This window comes from Lates calcarifer, linkage group LG15 (genome assembly GCF_001640805.2).
Source record: "Lates calcarifer isolate ASB-BC8 linkage group LG15, TLL_Latcal_v3, whole genome shotgun sequence".
NCBI classification, from domain to species: Eukaryota; Metazoa; Chordata; class Actinopteri; family Centropomidae; genus Lates; species Lates calcarifer.
The window spans coordinates 996,322-1,008,599 of record NC_066847.1 but is presented as its reverse complement, the minus strand read 5'-3'; the positions used below and the strand labels follow the sequence as shown (position 1 = coordinate 1,008,599).

Here is a 12,278-nt window from a genome sequence, read left to right as displayed (position 1 = left end):
TGTGTTTCTGATGGTCTTCCCTGTGTCTTGTTCAGGGGTCCAGCAGGACTGCAGGGAGGCAGTGAGAGGACGTTAGCAGACATATAAGGCTGCCAGACGGACTAACAGGCTGCTGTGGAGGCCATTCATCAGGGTGACCCGAACAGAGACACCAGCAGAGCTTAATGGAAGGAAGCAGCAGAGTGTGAAAGGGGCTGAGAAACTGAGGATGCTTCTCTCCACAGATAGGTTATCACGAGGGGGGGGGGAGTCAGTGTAACTCCACCACCTTCACACAAACACACACACATCTGTCCTCCCCCTCTCTTTGGGCAACGAGAGCAAACACACCACGCTCTGCCTGCAGCGCTCAGCCTCAGGATTAAATGAGAGGGTTTTTTTATGCGATTCATATCCTGTACGCCGCCTCAGATCCTGGTCATGGTCTTATTATTCAGGATAAGCTGCTTATAGGTGTTTTTGTGTCCCACTCACCAGGAATAAACAACATGTTAGCATGGCAACAGCAGTAAAACCTACAGTCGACACAATCAGCTCCACACTGTACGGCTGAGTCACACAGAGAAAAACCAGTGGTTTCATTACACCACTGTAACCACACAGCTTATCACACTCACTATCAGGAGCTCTGTTAATGGCTCTGAGTGCCACTCTGATGCTGTGATCTTTCCTTTAGGGTTTATTCAGTTAATTTGTCGATTTATCTCGATAACTCATCTATTATTCTCTGAGTAAGACGGAAAAATATCAACGCTCATCACAAGTTATCAAAGTATTTCCAGTCAAAATAAAGGAGAACGAAGGAGAGAAGTTCAGTTAAACAGCTGAAATCAGCACATTTCACCTGAAAACTAAATGATTTCATCCTGAACTGCTGAGTCACCAAGTGTAGTTATTTTAATCCATTTAACCCAAAGCTTCACTCAAATATAACTACAACAGGCCGGCGACGTGTTTCTGAGCAAGGCATTACAAGGTCACTGTGACCTGCCCTGACCTTTGACCTCCATGTAAATAAAGAGCAACAGTGAAGAGAAAATCAAAGGGAATAAAATGAACTGGCATCTACTCTGACGTCTGACTCTAAACGGTGAGAATTTTCTGTTGAAAACTGAAAACATTTTTCACTATTATGACATTTAACCGACAAAACAACTGATAAATATATAGGACAGGAGAAAATGTAATTTTACGCACAGACTACTTTAAAGCAGACGTGTATCTCAGCTCTTTACAGAATGACGTATTAATATTTCCCAGGTTCAGAAACTGTAATGAGATTATATGAAGTTGTTAGGTGATGTGTTCCTCATTCACTGTGAATTGTTCTTTATTTTTTCCTTCTCTTCATGTGAAGTATTGGTTTATAAAGTAAGTTTTGTTAAATGATATGTTGAAGGCTGAACCAGGACATGACGGTTTGTTTCTTGTTCATTCTGTAGATTTGCTCTGAAAGTTCAGAATAAAACCAAACCAGATTCTGTGCAGGTCCACAGCTCAGTGTCTCCTCAGCAGATACTATTCTAAAGAGGAGCTGAGTGTGTGCGCTGCCTGCTGCTGCTCGCTGGGTAAATATCACAGCTGGGTGGTCGGCCACGCTGAGACCTGGAGGGAATCTGGCCTTCGTCATGACGCCTGATAAGAAAACAGACTGCTGCGGGAAAGCAGGACAGAGGTCGTCTTTTCTTAGCGGACGTCAGTCAGGAATGATGACACATTAAGTCTGAGGAAGTGACTCCTGTTGGTCAAAATGTAAATGAGGATTTAAGTCTACACAAACAAGAAGTCAAGCTGAGTCAGGTACAGTGGAAGAGATGTGTAGTTTGGTGTTTGACAGTTTTAACTCATCTCAGTCAGTTTGAACCCATTAGACTGATCTGAGATCAGTTTACAGATTCAGTCACTTCAGGGCTGAGCTCAACTAACAGATGTTTTTATACTTGAAACTTGACTCAGCATTAGTTTTCTCCACCAGCTGCTTTCACACATAATAATGATCCATTAGGTGATGTTTCTGAGGACTGTGTGTAATCCTACTGATCGGCACTATCTTCACTTCTGACCCAGCGATCAAACATCTGTGGAGTCATTATCAACAGTTCAACAGATGAAAACATCACCAGCCAAAAAGCATTAAAGGAGAACTTATTTTGGACCTTATTTACTGAGCATTATTAAAGAACAGTGAAGCTGGCAGTCGCTACCAGACTCCACTGACAAAAACAGGAATTTTACTGAGCAGAACACAGGAGCTGCTGGAATACCACTGCTCCATCTGTCAGTGTGTCAGTGTTACTGTGTGAAGAAGTAATCAGGTCATTAACATAAGTAAAAGTACCACACAGTAACTAACAGACAGAGGCAGCTGTGCTTCAGCAGCTCTAATGTTCTGTTCAGTTAAACTACTGTTTTTGTCAGTGGAGTCTGGTTGAGAATTCTTGAACATTAACAGACACATCGGCCGTTAAAAACCGTCTAGTGTAAACTGTGTTTGGTTCGTTAGAGCTCCTGGCTGTTCTAACGACGGTTAAAGTCGTCATAGACGCCTCAGGCCAAGTGTAAACAGTTGTTACATCTTCTAGGAAAAGATGTACATATCTCAAGTTTACCCACCCCAAAGTATATATTTAAAATATATACATTACTGTGAAGCCTTAGGGGTAGGTAAACTGCTCAGGGGTAAGTAAACTGCTCAGGGGTAAGTTAACCAAACCATGCGCTTGTTTAATGGCTCAACACAGGAGGGCAAACTCCTCAGAGCAACACTCAGCCGTTTACTTTCACCTGAAGGAGAAGAGTCACTCCTTCAACGACAACACTGTTCATAAAGAACCTGCAGCTACATTCACATTTCCAGGCTGATTGACAGGAGCAGTCTGTGGTTTAATACAGAGTTAAAGTGAAGCTGGAGGACATGTGGCTGCTGTTAGTATCAACGGCTCAGAACAAACCTCACAACACGGAGCTGGACGGGCTGGTCCAGTCCCTCTGCCTGACTGGAGGGAGTCTGAGGATGATCCACAGATCCACAAACTCAGCTCACTCACATGCTGCTGCTGCATCAGTTCAAACACTGACACCACTGTTAGGTTTCAATCTGGGCCAGTTTTACTGTGGTCACATGCTAAGCTAACTGCCTCCAGAAGATCCTTGCTGGTGATCTGACCTCACTGTATTTTATCTGGCTCATTAATAAGGTCACATTTCTGTGTCACAGGTCAGTGTCTGATCTCAGGGTCAGAGGTCACCTGGCTCAGGCTGCTAAAACACCTGGATTTACCAAACTACAGGTTTAACACAGCTGTTATTAAACCTTCCATCTACAGAAAGCAGGTGGGTCTGTCACCATCACTGCTTCTGTTAGACAATCAGCTGTCACAGAAACAGTGAGAAATGATATTATTGTCATTTTAAGGCCATTTTATTCCACTGATGTAATAACAACATAACCAAAGATTGTTTTTTTCCTAAGAGCAACAAACTTCCAGTTCTTAGGAATATTCACACACTGGAAGAGATGAGAAAATACACACAACAAACCACACAACCAGAGCAATAAACACACTGGACTCCCAGGCTCTGTTAACAAAACTCTTTACCTATCAAGGTATACCTGTATACCTGGATTAAATATTCAACATTTGGCACAGAGACTCATTCAGTCCTTAACAGCTGATAAACTGATGTATTGTTACTGTTTCTAAACAAAGTCAACGTACCGGCTCGTTCTCGCCTTCTCCAAACCCAACGTCTTCCCACTCCGAAGCTGAGGAGTGCCGCTTCAAAACCGAGTCCATCTGGACTGATTCTTCCAAACTTTCTGCCTCGAGTAACTGGTTACCTCCTCTGCACCTGTTGCACTGTGGCTGAGTGTGTGTGCAGCACAGACTGTACAGGTGTGGAGGAGCTGCCTGAGCCCCGCCCACAGTGACGACAGGTCAGAAGCAGAAACCAGAAACCAGAAACGACAAAACGCCTCAGCACATTTCCTCTGTTTATTCAGCTCTGCTGCTCCACGTCTGATAATGGAGGAGGACGTCATGTGGCTAAAATATTGGTGACACATGTAGGTACGGTCACATCCATACACTGTACGATAATGTAAAGATCAACAGGACTGAGCTCTTCCTGTTCCCTCGTCCCAGAGTCAGTGTGTTTCTGGTTAAATGTCTGAAATAAGGTCTGTGGTTTTAACACAAGCTCAAGACATTTTCAGGTTTTATTCTCCGACATAAAATGGGTCAGTAAATCCCCCACTCCTGATGTTTGAAGCTTTTACGTGTCTTAAAAAAGGCGGTTGCTAACGAGTGTCTAAATGAGACTACAGAGGTTGTCGGGGACGTTAACATGAAAACCCATCTACTCACCAGTCCACCTTTACAGCCTCGTTGTGTTTCTACTCACGCTCTTTCAAACTCTCACTAACTTTCTAAGCAGTTCACAGTAAAGAAGCTGGAAGCAGTCGGACGTTTGTCTTTTCTGACTTCCTGTCCAGCGACTAATCGATGACTGATCGCTGCAGCTCTGGGTCATTTACTGTGTGAGTGCAGGATTTGACTGTGGCCTGGTTCCTGTGCAGCGTTCAGGCTGGTGTCTGTGCTCAGATTAAGAGAGAGCGAGGGCGATGATGAAACCACCAGCTGATCGCTTCACGTCATTTCCTGTGAAACTTTCACTAATATTTCCACACCTCAGATCAGGATGGAATTTCACAGACGTGTTAACAAATTAACAAAATGATTACACACAGAATAATAACCAACATGTTATAGCTCTGAACCAGGACCTCCTGCTGGTGACCAGTGGTGACTCAGAAGATCAGATATTGATCAATAAAGTGTCTATTTTATGCAAAGAATCAAATGATTTAGTTTCACTTTGCAGTCTCAACCTGAGCTCAATATGTCATCATCACAGTTCACTGTTTAATCTTCTCCACTTTAACTCTATTTACACACAACAATCAATCGATTAATGGAGGAATAATCAGCAGATGAATCCATAAAGGAAATAAGCATCAGCTGTGGTTCAACAGTAAAATCCTGCTTTTACACTGATGCAGTGATAATAACCTCATGATAAAACAGAACGACACTGATAGTTTTACTCAACATTGTCCTTGTAACAGAGTATTTTATAGTACTGTAAGTACAGGATCATTTCATTATATAACATGCTATAATTACCTGCTGCTTTCTATGATGCTTATTATAATAATTCAGTTAATTCTTTAGGATCAAACGCTGTAAAGACATTTCTGAGAAATCCCATCCTGCTGTAGGTCTGATCAGCTGATCTCAGGTGTGTGACAGTTTGACAGGAGGAGGAGTTCTGTGCTGTTACACCTGGAAAACAAACATCAGGCTTTTAAACTGAACGGTGTAGCCGACAGGCAGCCAGTACAGAGGACAGGACGGGTGTGAGTACATTTTATCTCCAGTCTGCTTCTCTAAATACTCATGGGACTTTTCTCATGACAGATGAGATAAATATGTTTAGAGCATCTTCACCTGTGAGTCAGGTGATTTTAATCTTTCAAATCTCTTCTTTAAACTCACTTTTATCTCGTAGCTTTTCTTTAATAGACGGAGAATAGATGTTGATATTAACTCATTTTTTTTAAATCTTGTTTTACATCCTGTATTACTTGATTTTACCGTAAAGCGCTGTGTGTATTGAAAGGTGCCTTGTAAATAAATATTATATTATCATTATTTATGTCATGTTTTGTTGTGTTCTGTTAGGTTGTTTCATATCTTCTTATTTCCTACAGTTAACTGTTTAAATTCAGCTTTATGAATAAAGGTTTAATGATAGAAATACTCACAAACACCACCTAGACAACAGGAAAACGATGAATGAATCCAAACTCACCTGCATTCCTCATATCTAACCTTTACTATGACCGACATCACCTGCAGCATCTCTCACACGCGTTTATGTTCACGTTAGCCTCCGTTAGCAGCTAGCTACCTCCGCCGCCGGCTAGCTCCCAGATTCAGCGAGACACAACAAGGACGACCTGGGTGGAGGTGACGGAGCCCGAACACTTTGACCGACTGAAAAGACCCCAAACCCCGTCGTGTCCGTCCACGACTCGCCCACCACCATGTCAACAAGCCGCGGAGTCAGGGGGCTAACGTTAGCGTCCCCCAGCGACAGCAGCAGCAGCAGGCTAACAGCCCGGTGACAGAGCTCCACTCTCGGGCAAACTGAACCAAACAAACCCTCTGCCAGGCGCCCGCCGCGGCCGGTTATCTAACTCCGCTCGGTTTCGGTGTTAAAAATGCGTTTGTCTCGTGAAGAGTCGGGCGGATTTCGTGCGGTAATTACTCCACATGTTACAGGGAAAGTCTAAAATTAATAAACTTACCAACAGCTCCCGTTTCTTCAGCATCTTCCGTGAAATCCCACCGCGGAGCGTTATTCTCTGGCCGAGCAGCGTCCACCATGTCAGCTCCACCGACGGCAACTACGGCGACACTTCCGGAAACCCTTTCAAAATAAAAGCAGGTTTGAGGACGTAGGGGCGTGCCGGAAATGCTTTTAAATTATTAAAATAATTATTATTTTATCTTCCTATTCCATATGGATATGTATATAAGTCAGTGCTGGACCATCATCATCCACCCTGGGATCTCTATCTCCTCTTGTGTGTTTGTGTCGTCTTTTTCTCCAGGTCTTGGTGGAGAGGAGGTCAGAAGTTACTGGACTTCCTCCATTTTTCCTTTCAAGAGAAATAAAAACAAAGTAGATTATTCAGAGAGAGGTTGCTGAAAATGTTGATCCCCTTCTGATTAGAGACTGGACACGATTACCAGTTTGTTTTGAAAATAAATATGAGTGTAATATCTTATAGACTAATGTGAGTTGTGATATTTTTGAAAGCTGCTGAGAGTTGATGTCCTCACTCATATTTTCTACTGACAGGGAGTGTATGTATTTTATTTTGAAGAGTCAATCACCTCACTTCCTCTGAGGTGTCAGGCCACTTACCGTCACAGGACAGCCGGTGGCTCTCCCGTGCTGTCGGTACCAGAAAGTTCCTTTAGCTCCAAACAAAGATCGTTTATGATGAGGAAGATGACTTCACTCGTTTATTTAGAAAAAGTGGCATCATCCGGTCACATGAAGCTTTTCCTTAAGTACTTCAAATCTGATGTACTTTACTCTCGTTACTCTTCTCTTTGTGATAGCATGCGGAAATATTGAACACAGATTTTTACATTTACTGTTTTATTCCTGTTTATTTGATCTGACTAATTTCATAGTTTTTACTTCCTCTGTACTCATGTTTGTTTTTTGTTGTTTATAACATTATTAGAAAATTACCACATAAATAAAGTTTATTATTGTTATAATTAGTACTTGCTCTCTTGATCTGTTTTATGTTACTTTATGTTCTACTCCGCTACATTTCTTTTTTTCTTTTACATTATTAGTATTACATTTTCTGATATCTGTGGTCATTTTATTCACCATTTAACTCTTTATTAATCCACTAATTGTTTCATTACTGCATAATGAGTCCTTTACTTTAAGTATTTTGATGCTAAAAATTGTAATTTTGAATAAACAGAATATTTTCACATTGTTGTATTACTACTTTTACTTTAGTAAAAGATCTGTACTTCCTCCATCTCCACTTTATACGGAATTAACAATATAAATACATGTATTCATACTACAGAGTGTTTCATCATATTAATAGACGATCTTTGCAGTAACTGCAGTTGACCAATAGGGGCGCTCACAGGTCGTCAGTTTCCGCTCTTACCCGGATACATAACAACAGCTGGAAACGGCTAGTCAGTTAGCTGCCTAGCTCCGTGATTCAGGCTGTAGTTTGTGTTTGTTATTCACGGTTACCGTCAGTTTACCGCCGCGGGACGTTCCACCGGTGGAAGAGGAAGATGGCAGCTGAACGGCTGCTGTAGCTGATCCACAGACACACGACATGAAGACGGTTCATGTGAAGTTTGTTACCGTTAGCAGCCGTTAGCAGCATCACCCGAGCCGACGGGACGTCAGTTACTGCTAGCCTGCTAAAGCTAACAACAACAACAACAACAACATCAGTCCTGTCAACAGCAGCTGAGACCTCTACATCAGCTGGTACCATTACATTTACAGTGTCTGCTAATTGTTCTGACACGGGCAGCAGCGATGTGGGTGTTATTAACGTGAAGGGTTGGATTTAAGGAGTTAATAACAGCTAGCTTGCATGCTAACTTAGCTCTGTGAGACTGATGTTTGTGCAGCTGAAAGTCATGTGACTGCTCCTTCAGTTACTGCATCAGTCGAGGTGGAGGTTTGCTTCATTCTGGGCGTGTGAAATTAAAGCATAAAAATACGTTAATGTCAGAAACATCGACCAAAAATATCAAATATTCAGTCAAAGTTAGCGCACAGCTCGGACCGCACAGGTTTGTGGACTCTTATTTTGGTGGTATCAAGAAGTTTTCCTCCTCTATGCTCATAAGTTTCGCAGGATGAGGCCTTTTCCCTGTTTTCCACTGAAAGTATCAGACACTTGTGTTTAGCATCATGTCTTGAATGGAGCCTAAATCTAATGCTGCTAACTTTCCTCAGCAGTGAGCAGTGGAAACAGACGCAGAGCCACAGATAAATTAGTGAGAACTAGTGCTGATTTCTTTTCAAAATGTTCAAACCTTTGATTTTTTTTCTGCATCATTTTCACAGTTGTCTTGAGGCGTGATGGGGAATCAGCTGGCTGGGATCGCGCCCTCTCAGATCCTGTCTGTGGACAGTTACTTCTCAGACATCCACGATCATGAGTACGATAAAAGCCTGGGCAGCACTCGCTTCTTCAAGGTGGCCCGGGCCAAACACCGGGAGGGCCTGGTGGTGGTCAAAGTCTTCGCCATCCAGGACCCGTCGCTGCCTCTGACCAGCTACAAACAGGAGCTGGAGGAGCTGAAGATCCGGCTGCACTCCTGCCAGAACTGCCTGCCCTTCCAGAAAACCTCCCTGACAGGAGAAAGCCGCCATCTTGTTCCGGCAGTACGTCCGGGACAACCTGTACGACCGCATCAGCACCCGGCCGTTCCTCAACAACGTGGAGAAGCGCTGGCTGGCCTTCCAGATCCTCAACGCCGTGGACCAGGCGCACAAAGCCGGCGTCCGGCACGGGGACATCAAGACGGAGAACGTGATGGTGACCAGCTGGAACTGGGTGCTGCTCACGGACTTCGCCAGCTTCAAGCCCACGTACCTGCCGGAGGACAACCCCGCAGACTTCAACTACTTCTTCGACACGTCCAGACGGAGGACGTGCTACATCGCACCGGAAAGGTTTGTGGACGGAAGCATGTTCACCACAGAGAGCGACCAGAACACACCGCTGGTGGACCTGACCAACAACAACCAGAGGAGCAGAGGGGAGCTCAAACAGGCCATGGACATCTTCTCTGCAGGTAGAGTGGGACTCTGGCTCTGCATGTAAAGATATAAAGACTGAAGGTCAGAGTTCAGTGGGTTATAATCCAGTCAGAGAATTTTTAGAGACCATGTTCAGTAAAAATCACTGTACTCTGACATCCAGCTAAAATGTAACATCCTGCCTTTAAAAACCATCCACAGCAGCAGAGTCTGTTTCACCTGTGGTTAAACAGTTAAAGCATGAAACCCTGCAGGTGTGTGTATGAGTCAGTGTTAACCCCGGCAGCTGTGTGTGTTCTCAGGCTGTGTGATAGCAGAGCTGTTCACCGAGGGCGTCCCGCTCTTCGATCTGTCCCAGCTGCTGGCCTATCGCAAAGGACATTTCCAGACGGAGCAGGTCCTCATGAAGATCGAGGACCGGAGCATCAGAGAGCTGGTAATGACTCTGCTCACAGCAGGACTGATGGTGGAGATCAGAAAGAAAAGTTCCTGAATATATGGAAATAAAGACGTCGAACAAACAGAGGGAGCAAAACACAAGATTAAACTCAACACGTCAAATTCTCCTCACGTGTCCTTCTTCAGTAAATAAAGTCAGTTAAACTAAAGTAAAACCTCCTCTTACCAGAGCTGCTGCCTCAGGTGAAGGGGACAGAGTGAGAGGCAGAGCAGTCTTTATATAAGGTGTGAACAGGTGAAGTTCATCAGGTAAATGAGGGGTGATCATGGTGGAAACGAGCCAATCAGTGACGAGGAAAGGAGGAGACAGGAAGTAGAAAAATAAAATGAAAGAAAATTTTACTACAAAGATTTTAAAGAGACTTTAGCTGCATCTTGGTAGAAAGAGCTCAGAGAAATCAGTGACAGTAAACGCATCACTACAGTTATCAGAGGGCAAATATCTGATTGAGATTCATTAAAAGATGTTGAAACATGATGCTGAGATGTTTGATGAGGCAGATGTTAACAGTCGTGGTTTTACATGGAAGCAGTTTACCTGTACGATCAAACAGCCGTGAACAGTTTGTGTTACCCTCCGTCAGGTGGCTCAGATGGTGCAGCGGGAGCCGGAGAAGCGTCTGACGGCGGAGGAGTACCTGAAGCAGCAGCGAGGGAAAGCCTTCCCTGACATCTTCTACACCTTCCTGCAGCCGTACATGGCTCAGTTCGCCAAAGAGACCTTCCAGTCCGCCGACGAACGAGTGCTCGTCATCCGCAAAGACCTGGACAACATCCTGCACAACCTGCGAGGAGGTGAGAGGGAGCCACACGTCTGAGCTCTGTTTTAGCTGTTACACAGTGAAACACCTCTGCTCACTGTTTCCTCCTCAGGCTCCTCCTCCTCCTCGTCTTCGTGCCATGAAGGCAGCGAGGCCGTGCTGAGCTCCAGGGAGGAGCAGGGCCTCATCGTCCTGGTGTCGGTCATCACCTCCTGCCTGCAGACGCTTCACTCCTGCGACTCCAAACTGGCCGCTCTGGAGCTCATCCTCCACCTGGCTCCGCGGCTCGGCGTCGACATCCTGCTGGACCGCATCACGCCCTACCTGCTGCACTTCTGTAACGACCCCATGCCCCGCGTGCGCGCTCAGGCCGTGCGGACTCTGGCCAAAGTGCTGGCTCTGGTGAAGGAGGTGCCGAGGAACGACGTCAACATCTACCCGGAGTACATCCTGCCGGGCATCGCCCACCTCGCCCAGGACGACGCCACCATCGTCAGGCTGGCGTACGCAGGTCGGTGAAGTGGAAACATTCAGGTTTTAGCTGTTAAACAGATTCGCTGGGAGCCAGATGTTTGTATCTCTCTTCATTCTTCTCTTCCTGGCTGCGTTCAGAGAACATCGCCCACCTGGCAGAGAGCGCGCTGCGTTTCCTGGAGCTGGTTCAGGAAAACAACGTGAACACCGAGCAGGACCTGAGCGGCGAGGACACCGAGGAAACACTTCATCCCAACGAAAACTACGACTCAGGTACAGACACACGCGAGGTGTCACCCTCCCACAGCGGGAACATGTTTCTAACTCATCGTGTGTTTCACGCTCAGAGCTGCAGGCGCTGCACGAGATGGTGCAGCAGAAGGTGGTGACGCTGCTCAGCGACTCGGAGAACATCGTCAAACAGTCGCTGATGGAGAACGGCATCACGCGTCTCTGCGTCTTCTTCGGCCGACAGAAAGCCAACGACGTGCTGCTGTCCCACATGATCACCTTCCTCAACGACAAGAACGACTGGCACCTGCGGCGGAGCCTTCTTCGACAGCATCGTGGGTAAGAAAACCTCCGGGACTCGCACGCTCCAGATGTTCCAGGTGTTGGAAGCAGCTTCATCTGTGTGTGTTGTTGTGTTGAAGGCGTGGCTGCGTACGTGGGCTGGCAGAGCTCGTCCATCCTGAAGCCGCTGCTGCAGCAGGGTCTGAGCGACACCGAGGAGTTCGTCATCTACAAAGCTCTCAACGCCCTCACCTGCATGTGTCAGCTGGGCCTGCTGCAGAAACCTCACATCTACGAGTTCGTCAGTGACATCGGTGAGCGCGGGACTCGCACGGTTTCTCCGAGCTTTCACTGGAGCCGGATCTCATGATTTGTCCTCTCCCTCTTGCCGTAGCTCCGTTCCTGTGTCACCCCAACCTGTGGATCCGGTACGGGGCGGTGGGCTTCATCACCGTGGTCGCTCAGCACCTCAACGTGGCCGACGTCTACTGCAAACTGATGCCTCACCTCAACCCCTTCATCACCCAGCCCATCATCCAGGTCAGTCCTCACCCTCCTCTCCCCTCCTCCTCTCTCTCTCTCTCTCTCCTCCTCTCTCTCTCTCTCCTCCTCTCCTCCCTCCCCCTCCTCTCTCCTCCTCCTCTCCTCTCTCTCTCACCCTCCTCTCTC

General features: G+C 45.9%; 2 protein-coding genes across 2 annotated transcripts in view; one reads left to right on the top strand and one right to left on the bottom strand.

The window, feature by feature from the left end:
• atp2c1 (ATPase secretory pathway Ca2+ transporting 1) overlaps positions 1 to 6,510 on the bottom strand; it is a 41,288-nt gene extending 34,778 nt beyond the window's left edge. The window contains exon 1 of the mRNA XM_018674047.2: positions 6,374 to 6,510. Coding sequence (XP_018529563.1) covers positions 6,374 to 6,397 — 24 coding nt within the window. The 5' untranslated portion in view covers positions 6,398 to 6,510. The remainder of the gene's footprint in view (positions 1 to 6,373) is intronic.
• Positions 6,511 to 7,731: 1,221 nt separating this feature from the next.
• Positions 7,732 to 12,278, top strand: part of pik3r4 (phosphoinositide-3-kinase, regulatory subunit 4) — a 30,612-nt gene continuing 26,065 nt past the window's right edge. Inside the window, 11 exon segments of the mRNA XM_051076348.1 lie at positions 7,732 to 8,115; positions 8,704 to 8,993; positions 8,995 to 9,437; positions 9,705 to 9,838; positions 10,446 to 10,656; positions 10,735 to 11,133; positions 11,235 to 11,369; positions 11,444 to 11,640; positions 11,642 to 11,666; positions 11,750 to 11,923; positions 12,004 to 12,149. Of these exon segments, the coding sequence (XP_050932305.1) occupies positions 8,719 to 8,993; positions 8,995 to 9,437; positions 9,705 to 9,838; positions 10,446 to 10,656; positions 10,735 to 11,133; positions 11,235 to 11,369; positions 11,444 to 11,640; positions 11,642 to 11,666; positions 11,750 to 11,923; positions 12,004 to 12,149 (2,139 nt within the window). The 5' untranslated portion in view covers positions 7,732 to 8,115; positions 8,704 to 8,718.